Source organism: Lissotriton helveticus, chromosome 7 (assembly GCF_964261635.1).
Source record: "Lissotriton helveticus chromosome 7, aLisHel1.1, whole genome shotgun sequence".
NCBI classification, from domain to species: Eukaryota; Metazoa; Chordata; class Amphibia; order Caudata; family Salamandridae; genus Lissotriton; species Lissotriton helveticus.
In genome coordinates, this window is record NC_136068.1 from 1,944,208,642 (window position 1) to 1,944,225,310 (window position 16,669).

The 16,669-nt window shown below is 44.7% G+C and overlaps 1 protein-coding gene across 1 annotated transcript in view; it reads right to left on the reverse strand.

Moving 5' to 3' along the window:
• Positions 1-2,391: 2,391 nt before the first annotated feature.
• The window catches only part of LOC144770959 (uncharacterized), a 267,516-nt gene continuing 253,238 nt past the window's right edge, over positions 2,392-16,669 (reverse strand). The window contains exon 9 of the mRNA XM_078655812.1: positions 2,392-5,434. Within this exon, the coding sequence (XP_078511938.1) occupies positions 4,452-5,434 (983 nt within the window). The 3' untranslated portion in view covers positions 2,392-4,451. The remainder of the gene's footprint in view (positions 5,435-16,669) is intronic.

A 16,669-nucleotide genomic window follows, 5' to 3' on the forward strand; every position in this document is an offset into this window, starting at 1 on the left:
TTTCCCCAAAAACACAAACTTTAGCTATATTTTGGCTAATTTCTGAGTTCCCTCCAGGGGGGTCCACAAACTCTAGTTACATCCTCAGGATGTTGGAAGTAAAGGATGCAAATTTGGCATAAATACCTTATGTGGACAAAACGTTACGGGCCCTAAGCGCAAACTGCAACAAATAGCCAAAAAAGAGGGGGGTGCGGGGTCGCCGTAGCAGGAAAGGGGTTAAGGTCAAGTGGGTTGAAACTATTTCCCAAACGGAATATTCCCTATTGCACGCAGAGACATCTCTTGGTGAGACAGAGGGCAGTGAGTCTGAGATCTCTTGACCATCGCCAAGCTGAAGACCGGCACGGCAAGAGTAGGGGCGTCGCCTGTGGGTGTCTCAGAAAAAGGCCCCCTGAGGAATCAAGGTTTCAGTCCTAATGAGAGAAGCTCATAGAGATCTGGAGAACTGATCTTCATGTTACAATTTTCAGGTCACAGATTTAAATGCTGAAAGTTAGTTTGGTGGGCTAATGGACCTAGTGTGCTCTGTGAGTGTGTGTAACATTAAGGCTAATTATTACATGTTTGATATAGAGGCTACATCTGACTGCAAGGAGCTGAGGAGTGCTACAGGTAGAATTTGTTATACCTGTAGGAGTATCTCAAGCTGAGTGTGCTATACATACACCAGACTACAAATGTAGATTGCTATTAGGATGTGGGGGAAGGCAACACATTAGTGAAAGACATATAGGAGGGAGGACACAGAGGCCTGTGGGTAATACGGATGTTCTTCTCTCCTGCATCTAAATTCACCAAAAAGAAAAGGTTCTGTCCAACATTTGTCAAAAGGGATTTTCAAGAGGAAAATAAAAGCATTATAGAAGGACATTTTCCAGTGATAGGTCTGAAAGTGCCCAGTGTCTTGCTAGAACAGCTTTGAAGTGTGAAAAGATGTGATGGAGATGGCCAAGTCAAAGTTTAAGGGCATTCTGCATTAAACCCAAATACAAGGAGGGTCGTGCACCTCTGTCTAGCTCTCCCCCTCCACACTCCTTCACCTCCCAAGAACCAGAAGTGTTATCAACACAGGCCGGTGGGTGTTCACCCTTCACCCTCTCCACCCAGGAGCTCTTGAGCGCCAAAAAAGCGAACCAGGGTAAACATCTTCAAAAAGCAAATCAGGGAAAGACATGAGTCTGAAATGTGAAAGGATTCCCTGCAGGAGGTGGTTTGAGAGACATCAGGCCCCAGACACATCAATGATTCTCTTTCTTTACCCCTGTAAGGGAGCAGGAGGAGCAGGGACTGATCTATACAAGAACATCAGAGGTTCAGGAAGGCATGCACCAGCTATGGAAGCACCAATCACCCAGGGAAACACCACAGAAACACAGCCCACTCAGCTCAGTGCCCCTGGGCCCATCTACTGTCAAGAGAAGCATTTATTAGTGGGAAGTAATGCCTTAACCCCTTCAGTGCTCATGACGAGCTCAGCTCGTTATGAGCTAAGGCGCTCCTGTGCTCATGACGAGCTCAGTTCGTCATGACCGCGCCTGTTCAATGGAACGCTCGCATGCTGGGCTGATTCCCCTGCTGTGCTGAGCGTTCCATTGAAACAGGCGCGGTCATGACGAGCTCAGCTCGTCATGAGCACCGGGGCGCTGTGCGCGCTCCCCCGCCTCCAGCACAGCGGGGGAAACAGCCTCGCACTCAAGGGATTAAAGTCTGCTTTCAAGCTAACCCTTGCATAAGTGATGGCGGGGAGTAAGGACAGCAGGGCCAGTAACTGCAAGATAGCATAGCCTGCATGATCATAACAAAAGGGAGTAGGCACCCCAGTGGGAGAACCTCTCCAGAAATAACCTGCATTACAAAATTCAGCATCAGAACCAGGGACATTAATACTTAGCGCAAGCATCCAACAGCGGAAAGAAACAGGGGGCATTCTGGGTTTACGATTCAATGCATTTCTCCTGAGGAAGGATCAGTTATTACATGGCCAGGAGAGGGGTCTGCGTCACAGATTATAACTAACAGTTGTCAGGTAGAGAGAAGTGTGATATGGAGCTGCAGGAACAGTGCCCAGAACACGTCTGTCTTCTGCACATCACAGGCAGTGGATTTAGCACAAATTTGCACAAACTATCAAGGGTCCAAAATGAGGATTGGGATTAAATATCCCACCCATTAAAATTAAAATACCGCTTTCTAGTGTCTCGTTCCCCATCCTGAGGGTTGCAACCCTGATTTTTGGCGAGTCAGAAAAGTCTGAGCAACAACTAAACATGTTTTCAATCAAAAAATGGGGGGTGGAGGGGGAGAAAGAAGTTGAGGTCCATTAACTTGATCTAAAACTGCACACCTATTTTTTTATTTCTTGAATCACCTTTCTCTAATAAATACTCATTTTCTGAAGATGACCCAAAGAATTTTAATTCACAATTTTTTCAGCACTTAACAATTTGCTCTGGACACTACTACGCATCCAGTGGTTACCTCCGGGTGGAGGTTAGCATACAACAAAACAAAAGACCCTATGATGATGCACTAACGCAACGTAAACGGCGGAGAATCAAGATATACCGCCATACCATCTACGTGCGTGTATGAGTTTTTTTTTTATGAAGGACAATTAGCACCATAAAAACCCAGGCTACGTAGTTACAAGTGGTCCATTCTCCCTCAATAACTAAACATGCTTTTAAATTCTGTGTTTATCTGGTCACATATGACATGTTAGGCTGCTTTATTTATTTAACATGGGGATTTATATTTACTTTTCTTTCTCTGACTGCAAATCGAGAGATTGTAAAGTGAATTATGTGACAATCTTCCTGGAGTACAGGGAGTGTGAAAGAAAAGGTTGTTAGGTGGTGTTTGTTTGTGAGATACAACACAATGTAAACACCTCTAAATGAACTGTATGCATTTAGCAGATAGAAAAACTAAACTTAGGCACAATTTGTTGTATTTTCATCTCAAGTGTGCTGAAAACAGAGATTTTAACAGGATAAAACAAATCCACAAATTTTTTCTTGGTGATGCACAAATGATAAATATTCACTGAAACCCAATTTTTACTCAATTAATCAATACATAATATCTTTATTCAGTCTATAATAAACCAGTAAAGCAGTAAAGCACATATAAGAACACAAATATTAAATTTAAACATTCGTTATCATTTGTGCACTATGTAGTTTTGTCAATAAAACTGTATGTCTGTGCAGATTTAGCGGCCAGTTCAATGGAAAATGCGCAGTCTGTCATTGACCTGTACTACGATGCGGTTCTTTACGTGCATTAAAGAATCACACAAAGCATTTCCATTAAATAAAGCTGGGTCACAAACGTTAGCTGTTGTAAAAAGTTGGTTGTGGTACTAAACAGTTTGGGAACCACTGTTCTACAGTGTTTCCTCTAGCCAAGATTAAAATATTTGCTTTGAGTAATATACTGCATGCATTACCTTATTACATTAAGAAGTTCACAAATGGATTAAAATAGGTGTGCTATCTCAAACTAACCCTATGGCACAAAGTGAGCAAAAACTAAATTCCAAGGTATTTATTATAGAAGAAATTCTGCAGTAGGCCAATGATCAGCTACTTGACGTGGCTTCTTGATAAATCATAAATAGTTCGAACTCTAATTATTGCCTCAATCTGGATGACTGAGAAACCCTTTCTTTCTGGCTGAATGCTTTGAAATGCCCAGCCTGCTCTGCGTTCTTTAGTGATACAGAAGATTTGACTTTTGAGTGAATGTTTTCCACTAAGCTGTGCAGTGAGGAGGTCTCTCCTCCGTACGTTCTCTGGTGATTTAGAAGATACGAGAACTAAGAGAAGGGGGAGGGGGATCCAAGGGACATGTACAGACCAGCGAGGACTGGTTCCCCAAACATTAATACAAAACACAGAGATTCCTCGGGTCTAAAATGCTGAGACGGCATCAATAGGGACAACAACAAAGATAACCAGTAGCTAATGGGAGAGTATTTTAATTAGGACAAAATCCCATCACCCACCAAGGTGGCATGCTTCATCATCTGGGAGTCTCCTCTTGGTGGAGACTCCTAGCTCTGCCAAGGGCTACAACCCCCTCACTGTGAGGGAGGAGCTCAGGGATGTTTTTAGTTTTCTATTCTGCGGAGGATGTACTAAATGCTACAGATAAGGAGCTTAAGACTGGTTGGGTAGCAGGCGCAGTGCAGGAAAAAAACTCAAAATGTGAGGTAGGTGATATTAAAACTAACTGGAATGAGGTCTAACTACTGTGCGTTTTCCCTGGAAATTTATAAGACTCACTGGAGTGAAAGGTTTTCACTCCTGTGAGTATTCCCTGGCAATGGTATAGAGTTTGCTTTTCAACAAACCTCTTCTCAGACTCACTGCAGTGATGGGGCCTCGCTACAGGGTGTATATACTCTGGTGATTTACAAGATACCTCTTTGAGTAAAGCTCTTCTCACACAGTGCACTGAAAAGGCCTTACTCCTGTGTGTATTCTCTGGTGCATTTGCAGTGTTCGCTTGTCACTAAAGCTCTTCTCACACTCAGTGCAGCGATGAGGCCCCTCTCCTCGGTGTCTTCTCTGGTGAGTTAGAAGATTCCCCTTTTGAGTAAAGCTCTTCTCACAATAAGTGCATTGAAAAGGCCTCACTCCTGTGTGTATTCTGAGGTGATTTAGAAGACTCCCCTTTTGAGTAAAGCTCTTCTCACATTCAGTGCATTGAAATGGACTCACTCCGCTGTGTATTCTCTGGTGAGACAGTAGGTGCACCTTTTGCGTAAAGCTCTTCTCACATTCAGTGCATTGAAAGGGCCTCACTCCGCTGTGTATTCTCTGGTGATTTAGAAGACTCCCCTTTTGATTAAAGCTCTTTTTACAATCAGTGCATTGATAAAGTCTTGCTCCTGTGTGTATTCTTCTGTGAATTCGGAGAGTTCTCTTGGAAACAAAGTTTTTCTCACACTCAGCGCAATGAAAGAACTTCTCTCCTGTGTGCATTCTTTGGTGAAGAAGATTTTCATTTTGAGCACTACTATTTTCATGCTCAGTGCAGTGACTGTCTCTCACTCCTGCATGTATATCTTCAGATGTCTGAAAAGTGGTATTTCGAGCAAAGCTCTTTTCACGTGGACGACACTGGTATGGCCCCAATAGTGTGTGTGTTATTTTGTGCCACAGAAGACTTGGCTTTTTAGTGAAGCTCTTAGCGCACACAGAGCAGGGATAAGGTCTTTTCCCTGTGTGGACTCTTTGATGCTCCACCAGAAGTGCCATACTGATACTTTGTTTTCCACACTCACTGCAGGTGAAGGTTACTTTCCTGGTGTGGATTCGCTGGTATTTTTGATTTTTTGCGAGTTTGTGAGTTAAAATCTTTGCAGGCTTGACACATGTGTCTGGCTCTTTATCGCTCACTATGCCATCTGCTGATTGATGTGCTGTAGAAAGAAACAAGAACAGGTTTAGTTCTTAGATTCACCTTCAAAATATTTCAGCACAGACTTGTGAAATTAATGTCAAATTGATTTGGTCTTGTTGCATCAAAAGGCTTGATGAGCTAGTAAAAGCTTTTCGTTAATCGACGACAGCTGCCCTGAGTCTGTCTACTACCCTTGTGCCTGTGAGATGTAAGGACTGTTAGGAAATCTGTAATATTCCCTCTCACGTGTAGTAGATGTCAGGAAAGTAGATTTTATTGCTAAGATACAGAAAGCAAGCCACCACAGTGTACACAGAAGTAGGAAACCCTTCAACTGTCTGGAATATTGGGGATTCACATATAAGCACCTGCTAAGGCCATTCAAGCATCATACAGGAGGTAAACAAGCACAGTGATGGCATTACATGATAGGAAAAACAGGATAATGGAACACTGTGTGACATTTCTCCGTAGAAAATAAAATCAAAGAAGGAAAGATCATGAAAGCGATGGTCTACTACATGACATAGGGCCAGATGTAGGTAGCCAAATACCGGTCGGTAATGGCCGATTTCGGCCGTTACCGACCGGTATTTGGCTTTGGACATGTAGGTGGGTCGGAATTTATAGAATCGGTGTATTTACCGATTCGGTAAATTTACCACTTCGGTATTTTTCCGAATCGGTAAATATACCGATTCTGTAAATCCATATGTAGGTGTCACTGTTTGCAGTGCCACATGCCCTTAGGAATTCTTAAAATACCGAAATCCAGTGTACATGCACATCTGTGCATGTACACCTATGCCATGTGACACACAGACATGCTCTTAGGGCATGTAAGTGTGCCACATGGCACACAAGCCTGCATTTGGGGAGCTACAGGGTGTCAAAGTGACACCCCGTTCCCCCTGCCAGGATTCGGTATTTACTGATTCTGTAAATACCGAATCTTCAAGGCCCGTAGGAATCAATGGGAAATACCGATTCGGTATTTACAGAATCGGTAAATACCGACTCTTACAGAATCGGTAATTTTTAAAATTAAAATTACCTACATCTGCCTCCTTCCAATTTACCTACTCTTAAATACCAATTCGGTATGATTCGGTATTTAAGAGTAGGTAAATCGGAATTACCTACATCCGGCCCCTAGCTACTTAAGAGGAACAAGACAAAAAAAATGAAAGCAAAAATTAGGTTGATATTTTCAGCAAAATACTAAAAATACAATCTATAAAGAAAACAAGCATAGCAAAAAGAATGAAAAGCACATCAACAGCAAAATGTTCTCTCCCAGAAACTCATAGAAACAAGAAGAGTCCCTTTGACTTCCACCTGGTTTCTCTCCCTTTCACACGGCTGCACCACCACATTATCAACCTTGACTCTCAGCATTCCATCAATGACGGGAATTTACCCTAACTGCATTCCTCCATAATTTATCCTCCTAGTGATTTATGAGAACGCCTGTGACCTTCGACATGCAGTGATTGCAGTAGCATATAAAGAGTGCAAGCCCAGGGATGAGTGATGACTTTGGGTTGTATCCTCCAAACTCCATCTTGAATGTCCGGACTAAATTATTGCCAACAATCCCAGATCACAGGCTAGTGGGAGAGATTACCTCACTGATACACAGGGATCAGACAGGCTTTATGCCTGGCTGATCGATGCAACAAAATCTCCGGCGTCCACACAACTGGCTAACTGTGGTGCAACATGCCCCCTTTCCACTGATACTTCTCATTACAGACGTGGAGAAGAAATTTGTATCAATTTATTTGCCAGACCTTTTTGCGACTGAGAAGATTTAGTTTTGTTCCACAATACTGCAGTCGGGCAACTTTGCTGTACAATGACCCCACCCTGAGTGGGACGGGTATACTCAGACGTGAGTCCCATGCTCTCCATGCCACAGGAATAAAGCTATCCAGGCTGAAGAGGGCTAAAAGCCCGAAACCGGTCCTTGGATGCTTGTTTCCAGTCCAGGGAGGACCTGGCTTAGCAGTTCGGGCTGGACTGTTCCCATTGGGCACAGGGTCAAGACTGATTTGCATATCGCTGGGTTTAAACTGGAAAGGCATGGTGAGCAAAAAAAACGATGGATTTAGGCCCAGATCTCTGTACTGGGGGCAATGTATGACATTGTTCTGCATTCTGTCCATCAACTGTTGTTTTGCATTTGTACAATGACCCCACAGCAGCAGTCTGTGGGAATGAGGCAATCTCAGACCCATTCTCTTTAGGCCAGGGCAGGAGGCAGGGGTGTCCACTTTTCTCCTTACGGTTTGCCCTTTGTATGGAATCCCAAGCTTGATCAGGGCATCAGGGGAGGAAGTGGAGGAGCCACAGTGGCCAATGGAGAAACAATGTCTATTTCTGTATGATGTCCTACTATACATCGCTGGTCCTGCCGCGTACTTGGGACCCCTACTTGAGAAGGTGGAGGCCTTTGGGGATACTCTGGATACAGGGTGAACAGAGGCGAATTGAACCTTTATAGAATGGGGCAATAGAACCAGGGAAATGAGTCACTGAATCAGTTCAGTCACTTCAAAGCTTTATTCGGCTTGTAAGTCACAACCATATAAGCAATCATTAAAATACAATTACATCATTATTGTTGTCAGCCCTTATTAGATACACAGGTAATATTTATCATCAAAAATGTAGATTGTACACACCTTTGGTAAATAGTATCGTGCTAACTCACAAACGTGTGCCTTATGCACTCTAAACTACATAATATGCAAATGTCGCAATACAGTACCATATGAAAATGATTTACATTTAGTACGAAATCTTCCAAAGTGACAAGTGCTATAAATAGTACATAAAGTGCAAACTTCGCAATAAAGTGACATATGTCAACGGTATACATTTCGTGCAAATTTGCAGAAAAGTGCCATGTGCTACTAATATTTGAGTGAGTTCAATTATGGCCTTCTGACATGGTCGACATATTTGAGTATAAGTCACTTGTACAGGGTCAGAATCATTATTAATGTCAACCCTTACTGAATACACAGGTAATACTTATCTTCATAAATTAGATTGTACATACCTTAAGTAAATAGTATTGTGCAAACTCGCAAACACTTGCCTTATGCACTTTAGAGTACATAATGTGCGAAAGTCAAAATACAGTACCATTATAAAAATGTTTTACATTTGGTACGAAATTTCCCAAAGTGACTGATGTTATAAATAGTACATTATGTGCAAACTACGCAGTAAAGTGCCATATGCCAACAGTATGTATTTCATGCAATTTTACAGAAAAGAGTCAAGTACTACTTATATTTGGATAGATAAAATTATAGCGTTCTGACATAGTTGACATATTTAAGTGAAAATCGCTTGTACGGGGCCAAAAGATTCATAAAGTGCTATCGTGCTGTTTTAGTTAATTGATCTGGGCAAAAATATGTAAATTCATAAGACTATAGATTTCCTAGCAGCTATACACTTTAAAATATAAGATGCAGCATAAAAACAAATGTCCGAACTTTCCAAAGAGAACAGTAACTTCATGGCATTTTTAGTGGATCGTACATTATATTTTAAAAGGATAGGTTTCAAATGAAATTTCCTTAAAAAAGAATAAAAAGTCACTGAATCAATAAAGGTCTTCCTGGACGTCTTAACATATCTGGGCATCTCTGTAACGCAGGACCCAGAGGACTTCTGGGAGCAAAACCTTGAACCACAAACGGGGGCCTTATAGGTGGACATGGCCAGATGGAGAAAGTTGGCATTCTAGTATTATTATTATCATTATTATTAGATACTTATATGGCGCACAGCTACCTCCAACGGAAGGGTCCCGGCACAATTATTCTAGGCAGGGCGGCCATCCTCATGATGATCACCCTCCTCAAGATATTATATGCAACTCAAAATAAACACCCTTCCTGATCCCAGAATCCTTCTTTGCTCGGTTGGACAGGGAGACAAAGCAATACTGGCGGGATGGTGAGCCTCACAGGAATGCTTTCAGGACTTTATGTCGCTCTCTCCCACTTTTGGGCATACTATTGGGCCTCTCAGTTCCAAGCAATACATTATTGGGCCCATGGCCCAAGAGAAGTCTCCGTGGTGCATCTTGAGAAGAGCTTTATGAAGAGCCCCTCGTTAAGACACCTCTCTTAAAGTGGCGAGTGCAGATCTGAGATAAGGGGCCCGTCCTGAGCGGTGCTGTTGGCCTGGGGCAGGACTAAGACATATATGGGGTGGAGGGGGTGGGTGACCAAGGCCACACCTTTGTGGTGGGTGGTATGCTCTGGGAGATAGGAACACCCACGCTTTTGACCACTGGCCTTCGATAGGAATCTCCACCCTTGGGGATGTGATTGGGGAGAGAATCCCACAAGGAAATCATGGAAACAGATCTACCCTTTTGTTGTCATTTTGCATGTCCAAGGTAAGGTACAAGAAAGAGACGAAAATGTATTTTCAAACATTTAGAGCTAAATCGTATTCTTGTATAAAAAGCATGAGTTGCGAAAAATAGGCAGATGAAACAAAGCAAGTGTGGGTACACGCCCATGTATTCCTACCTACACTATTGACTGCATAGTGGGAGTACCCTCTGCCAGATCAATTGCGATGGCCTAACCCCCTTACTTGGGTAAGATGTACCAAAGAGCCAGTCTGGTGTAGTTCAGGGTATCGTCCCTAGCAGGATGGAGGTCAGAGTCAGCAGGGCTGCATCTCAGTCACAGTGAAGGTTCCAGGATTACACCAGCAGACGTGCTTCTCTGCCAAATGTAGTACAGAGGCAATATTCATTGTGAAAGCACTGGTCAGCTCACATTGTGTCAGAGGTGCAGAGCTGATGCGATGATATGTCTACAATATCGGAGCTGTTGCCAACAGACAATCATGATACAAGGGAATCGCGTTCTGTGCTCCTAGCCTTGGCCTGAGTGTACAGAATACATGCCATAAAAACGTACAACGAATAGGCTTCATGTACATTGCCTTCTCAGTACATCACATGAGTCTAAAACCAAGTTAAAGTCACTATCAGAAAGAGATGCCAAGTTAAAACATGCAATCTAAAATGGAGGCTCTACGTGGGCCCTGTCGTGCTTCACCACACCCTCCCAGTGGAAGAATTAGCTCAAACTGAGTAAAACCGTAAAAGCTATAAATATATATGTAAAAAAGCAAATGCACTTCAATAATAGAAGCAGCTGAAAGCCATATTAAAAACATGCCAATTAATAAGCCAATAAAATCTAAAAAAATAAGTCAATTGCTTAAACACAAGGGGCGAAATCAAAATCTTGTAGGCTCCTGAGGAGTTTCCATGTCTTGAGTCACTAGTGACCAATAAAGAACCTGCATCTTCTCCTCCTGCTTCAACACCCTCCGCATGCTCCGCAGGATCTACAAGTGGATCCCCACTGAAACTAGAAGAACGGTCACCCAGGCCCTCGTCAGCAGCACGTTGGATGACGGAAACGCCCTCTACGCAGGAGCCTCTGCAAAACTCCTGAGACGGCTCCAAAGCATCCAGAACGCCTCTGCACACTTGATCCTTGACATCCCTCACCGCAGCCACATCACACCCCACCTGAGAGACCTACACTGGCTCCCGGTCAACAAGAAGATAACCTTCAAGCTCCTCACCCACGCACACAAGGCACTCCACGACACCGGACCAACGTACCTCAAGAGACGACTCAGCTTCTACACCCCCACCCGCCAGCTCCGCTCCGCCGACCTCGCCCTCGCCACATTCCCCGGCTTCCGAAGAGCGACCTCCGGCAGCAGATTGTTCTCCCACCTCACGCCAAGACCTGGAACACCCTCCCCATCCACCTACGGCAGCCCAAGACCTGCTGACCTTCAGAAAACTCCTCAAGACCTGGCTTTTCGAGCAGTAGCAGCATTCCCCACCCCAGTGCCTTGAGACCCTCATGGGTGAGTAGTGCGCTTTACAAATGATATGATTGATTGATTGCATCTGCAGACGACCGATCCACAGTGGCCTGAGAAGCAAATTCCAGCCAACTCAGCAGATGCTGAAGGCATGGCACCTGGTAGTGAAACTGCAACATTAGAGCCAGATCCCAATAATCCAGGAGCTGAAGCATCCATATCGGCCAGAAGCAAAGGCTCATAGTACGCATCGAGCAGCAATGGCAGCCTCGTAGGACAGCACTGAAGGTGGGTCCTCAATGGACTCATGCAGATCCATACCCATAGATTGAACCAATTGAGTGGCCAGACACAAGTTCAGCGCACATTCGAACGGGCTCAACAGACAGCAGTACACAGGGAGTCCACATTCTAGCTACACGGGTCTGGAGGACAAAGACCAGCTCGCGTTCAGTTCCTGGAGTAAAAACATTCCAAATTACTGTATTATGCATTCACAACACAGCAAGACATGTGGCAGATTCATCACCATTTGGCATCGAGGTGGAACATCCATTGTAGAGCAACACAAATGGGGCCAAAATAGCAACAACTAGGAATAACACAACTGGTATTCCTCTAAATACACTTGAAGCCAAAGAGTGCAGACAGTTCCCTCCAACTACAACCTGAAATGTACTGGGGGTGTGGCTAAGGCTGACTTGATGACAGAAGCTCCTTAACAGAGCTACACGCTGCGCTTCATGAACTCAGCAATATTCTGAAGTTCCTGCTGCCAGCTTTTACCCACACTGGCTCTAGGTGAGGGTACCAAGGTCAGGGGACCTGGATGGGCACCCTTTAAAAATATTTGCGCCCCCTGTCGGAGAGTGACAGCGGACACTCTCATGCAGCCCTGTGACATTGCTGCAGCATTTTCTGTTGGAGGCTGGAACCGGGCCTTCCCACCTCTACCCCTCTTTGCTTATAGTTACAAGCTTCCTGGGCAGGAGATCCCTGGGAAGTTACAATAGGGGTGCATGTCACAGGGATCTGGCCACCTCGGACAGCAGAGGCACCCCCACATGGTCAGTGACGCCAGATTGGGCCTCGCCAGGGTCGACGGTGCAGGGATTGGCCCACGATTGGTATCAGCCCTGGGCTTGTGTCCTGACCTCGGTGGCGTGCGGCACTGAGACACTGTGCTTTGGGGCTTTCTATGGCCTGGTGCAGGAGAGGTCAGTGACTGACCGCCGGATCCGTGATTCAGGTGATCCAGGGGAGACGGCAGTGTGCCAGTGTAGGAGACTCTGCGGGTGGATAATGAATGTCGTGTAGGGCTGGCGAGGGGCCTGCAGGGTGTGCATGACTTCGAGCCTTAAACTTTGGGGCCTTTCACAGAACGCTGTGCACTGGGGGCCTGCAGATGATTCTCCTGGCTGCTTTGAGGCAGGGACAGTATCTCCTAACAGTACAGCACCAGACTGTGATTGGCATTAGACCTGGTATTTGTTGTGGCGCCCTTGTAGTATCTGTGCAAAGGCAATCACTGCATTCCTTGCTGAATATGTAAATACGATGCAAGACTTTTCATTACATAGGAGTGCAGCGCATAGATATATTACCTACTGGCAGTCGCCTGTATGTAGTTATTGTTAGGACCTTGTTTCTTTAAAAAAAGTGTTTTTTCTTTTGCCAATATCTTTGGGACCGTTTGACGAATCTTCGCAAAAGCTTCCAAACTAATGGTTCACTCAGGTCAACTCCTGTCCTGAAAGTTTTGGGGTGATTTGTCAAGTGGAGGTCGACAAACAAGGGAGTCCCATAACTCATTTTCCCTATTTTAATTTCCTTAGGAATTTTGGAACAGGCTACAGCTTGAACTGCTGACTGGAATTACACCAAATTTGGTAAAAAAGTAGCTCTTGGTTCAGAAAGCAACCTTTTTTTTAATGGTGTAAATCCGTTCAGCGGTTCCTGAGAAATAAAAAAATATATTTATCAATCTTTGAGCACCGAGGAGGAGTTGAGACTCGTCCCGAGCAAGAGTGACTTCTGATTGTCTGCCAACACTCCAAGCCAGGAAGTGTTGGCAGCCATCTTATGACTCAGTAACTGAGTCACAAGAAAACACAAAAAAAAAAAGAGAAAGGGGGTAGGGTAGAAATACCCTGAACCCTTGGACCTACTCAGCAGGTCCCACAAGGACCCCAGAACCAAAAAAAGCAATAAAAAAAAAATGTCTGAATTCGCGCTGGCAGGGGCGATGAGATCCTCTTGTGTCCTGAGGACCTCAGGACTAAAGAGGACTTTATCCCCCAAACAGCAGTGCGCCTGGAGGCATGTTTGCAGATTGGTGTAAAAAGGGGGCAAGGCCTCGGACGACTCTCAGCAATCCAGCTGTGTGGGACTTACTGGAGGTACCTGGTGGGCTAGTTGGCCCCTAGGGACCCTCAGGATTCAATGGGACTTAATCCCCCAACCCAGCATTGCCGGAGGCACGTTGGCAGAGTGGTGGAGACTTTTCAGCAATACTACTATCTGGGACATACTGGAGGCATCAGGTAGGCTAGTTGGCCCCTAAGGATCCCCAGCAGCGAAGGGGGCTTTAATCCCTATCCAAGAGCGTGCCAGGAAGTGTGTTTGCAGAGTGGTGGGGGTGAGGGGCATGGCCCGCTATAAGAATTTAGCAATCCTGTGGGATGTATTAGAGGTAATAGAAGGAGAAGTTAGCCTCCAAGGAAGTCCTTGGGGGCCAACTTCCCCTCTTGTTACCTCCAGCTAGTCCCACACAGTGGGATTGCTAACACGTCATGGGAGGCCATGCCCCCCTTTCTCCACCACTCTGCAAACGTGCCTCTTGGCAGACTACGGGATGGGGGATGAAGTCCAATTTACTCCTGAGGGACTTTGGGGGCCATGAAGCCCTCCTGGTAACTCCTACACAGCAGAATTCTTGAGTGCTGGTCGAAGGCCCAGCACCCTTTCTCCACCACCCTGCAAACGCGACTACTAGTTAAAGAAGTGTTTGCAATGTGATAGGTTTCACATTTGCGAGAGTTAGAGCTATTGGCGTTGTAAATATAAAACGTTTTTTAATAATGTTTTGTGGAGTGGAGTAGATGTACGTTCTGTGTAGTGGAATTATGTGGTAAGTTGTGTAGTGAAATTATGTGGATAGTCCTCTTGCCTCCTTCTGCCCCTCTGTTGCTTCTTTCTGCACACCTGTTGCTTCATTCTGCACATTCCGTGCTTCTTTCTGCACCTGTCTTGCTTCTTTTTGCACCCCTGTTGTCTCTTTCTGCACTCGTCTTCCCTCTTTCTGTACATTTCTTGCCTGTTTCTCCATCTTCATTGCCTCTTTCTGCACTTTTCTTGCTTCTTTCTACACCTCCGTTGCTTCTTTCTACATCCCTGTTGTCTCTTTCTGCACTCGTCTTCACTCTTTCAGTACATTTTATTGCTTGTTTCTGCATCTCACTTGTCTCTTTCTGCACGTTTCTTGCCTGTTTCTGCACCCCTCTTGCCTCTTACTGCACCCGTATTCCCTCTTTGTGCAACTCTTTTGCCTCTTTCTATACCTCTCTTCCCTCTTTCTGCACCACTCTTGCCTCTTTTTGTACCTCTTGTGCTTCTTTCTTTACCCTTCGTGCCTCTTTCTACACCTGTTGCTTCTTTCAGCAATTCTCTTACCTCTTTGTGCACTTCTCTTCCTTCTTTCTGCACCCATTCTGCCTCTTCCGGTACCTCTCTTGCGTCTTTGTGCACCTCTTCTACCTCTTTCTGCACCCCTCTTGCTTCTTTTTGCAACTCTGTTGGTTCTTTCTGCACTGTTCTTGCTTCTTTCTGCACCTCACTTGCCTCTTTCTGCACTTATATTGCTTCTTTCTACACCTCTGTTGCTTCTTTCAGCAATTCTCTTGCCTCTATCTACACTTCTTTAGCTAGTTTCTGTACCTCGTTTGCGTCTTTCTACACCTCTGTTGCCTCTTTCTGCGCTTCATTAGCTTCTTTCTGTACCTCTCTTGCCTCTTTCAGCACCGCTGTTGCTTCTTTCTGCACTTTTCATGCCCCTTTCTGCACACACAGGGCTACTTTTAAGCTGACCTCAGGCTCAGCTGTGCACACATGCAAGTACAGAAAAGGGCTGCTGGCCTCTAAACTGCCATGCCCTATTATATGCTAGCGGCTTAGAGGTCGTTTTAAGCCCCCTGCCCTATTATGTACTAGGGCCTTACAGGGGATGTCATGCCAATCACATGGGTACCCCAACCCATAGTGTACCCGGGTGTATGTATGTGTTTTCATTGTATTCTAAGTGTCTTTCAGCATAACACTGGCTGCGGGCCTGTTTAGTCAGAGTCAGTTACCACCAGTACCAGTCAGCAAAAAGTTGGGGGCACAGGATGAGTTTGCAACAAGGCCTCTTTCTGCACCTTTCTTCGTCTTTCTGGACTTCTGTTGCCTCTTTCTGCATTTCACTCTCTTTTTTCTGCACTTTTCTTTCTCTTTCTGCACATGTCCTACCTCTGTAGGCATAGTTAGAAATTAGCATTTAAAAACTTTGAAATTCACTGAAAAAAACCATAGGTTTTCAGGGACGTTATAGTTAGAAATTATCATTTATAAAATCATTGAAATGCACTGAAAAATGCATAGTTTTCAGGGATGTTATAGTTAGAAATTAGAATTTAAAAAACCTTTGAAATTCACTGAAAAAAACGTAGGTTTCAAGAACGTTATAGTTAGAAATTAGCATTAAAAAAATCTTAGAAATTCATGAAAAAAACCACAGGTTCCAGGGACGTTATAGTTAGTTGGACATTTCACTCGTACAAAGCCAGACACATTTGGCCGTTATAGTTTGTTGAGCTAACTATAACTAATGCATTAAATACATTTAAATGCACCATCTGAGTTCTGAGGTCCACAATGATTTGTTGGCAACTAAGAGGGGTGTTTGTGGTGGACGTACTGCGGTGAAACTTTTAATTTGATGACAAATGTCACAACTGCGGACATGACATTTGTCATCAAATACATATTCTGGCTCCTCGGAGAAATGGAAGAACATGGCGGCCGGCTAATGGCAGGTCGCGGGAGAGCTCTTAGAGTGCTAATGGAACCTTGAGGAAACGAGGAGTACAATATGCTAAATCTAGGAAGTTGGAAATGCCACAATGAAAAATCCAATATCGGGAAAGCAACCGGAATCTACCTTGCAGAATTTCACAGACTGTGCAAGACTGTGCAAGCACGGGTGTGCCTCAGGACGCGGAATCCACCATGGCAGGCAGCAAAAGCACCGTAAAGGGCCCGGCAGCGAGTGTCTCACAGGACAAAACATCAGGCAGGTACGGAGACAAGGAAGAGTGTGAGAAAG